At 42.6% G+C, this 378-nt stretch overlaps 1 protein-coding gene across 1 annotated transcript in view; it reads right to left on the bottom strand.

Moving 5' to 3' along the window:
• Positions 1 to 378, bottom strand: part of LOC119582341 (prolyl 4-hydroxylase subunit alpha-1-like) — a 101,297-nt gene that overhangs the window by 6,438 nt on the left and 94,481 nt on the right. The window contains 2 exon segments of the mRNA XM_037930556.1: positions 177 to 235; positions 238 to 345. Coding sequence (XP_037786484.1) covers positions 177 to 235; positions 238 to 345 — 167 coding nt within the window.

The raw sequence follows: 378 nt of genomic DNA, 5'->3' as shown, positions 1-378 counted from the left end.
GAAATTCACTCTGCTCAGTTTTGTACTTCGCCATTATATATATGATTGTTATGATTCACAAAAAAAATATTACGTTAATATTTCTTGATTTCTGAACAATAATTCGCATATTTAATCCATTAATGCCTTAAATTATTTACTGATTTCTCACTCTAATTCCAAATCCATGATCTTACCGCCTTGATAGCCGTGTTAAGGAACATGTTGACCTGATCTTGGGTCACCGTGGCGTTGCCTCGTGACCTGCTAAGAGGTAGGCCTCCTCGAACCACTGGATAGCCCGGGGGTACAGACCGAGGTTGAAGGAGTGTTTGCCCATGTAAAGGCAGTCCTGCGCCGTCAGTTCTGTGGGTCAGAGAGGATCGTAAGGGGATGTGT

The sequence above is a fragment of the Penaeus monodon genome, chromosome 15 (genome assembly GCF_015228065.2).
Source record: "Penaeus monodon isolate SGIC_2016 chromosome 15, NSTDA_Pmon_1, whole genome shotgun sequence".
In the NCBI taxonomy this organism is placed as follows: domain Eukaryota; kingdom Metazoa; phylum Arthropoda; class Malacostraca; order Decapoda; family Penaeidae; genus Penaeus; species Penaeus monodon.
Note: the sequence above shows the minus strand (reverse complement) of the source record. Positions and strands in the feature narration are given on the sequence as shown.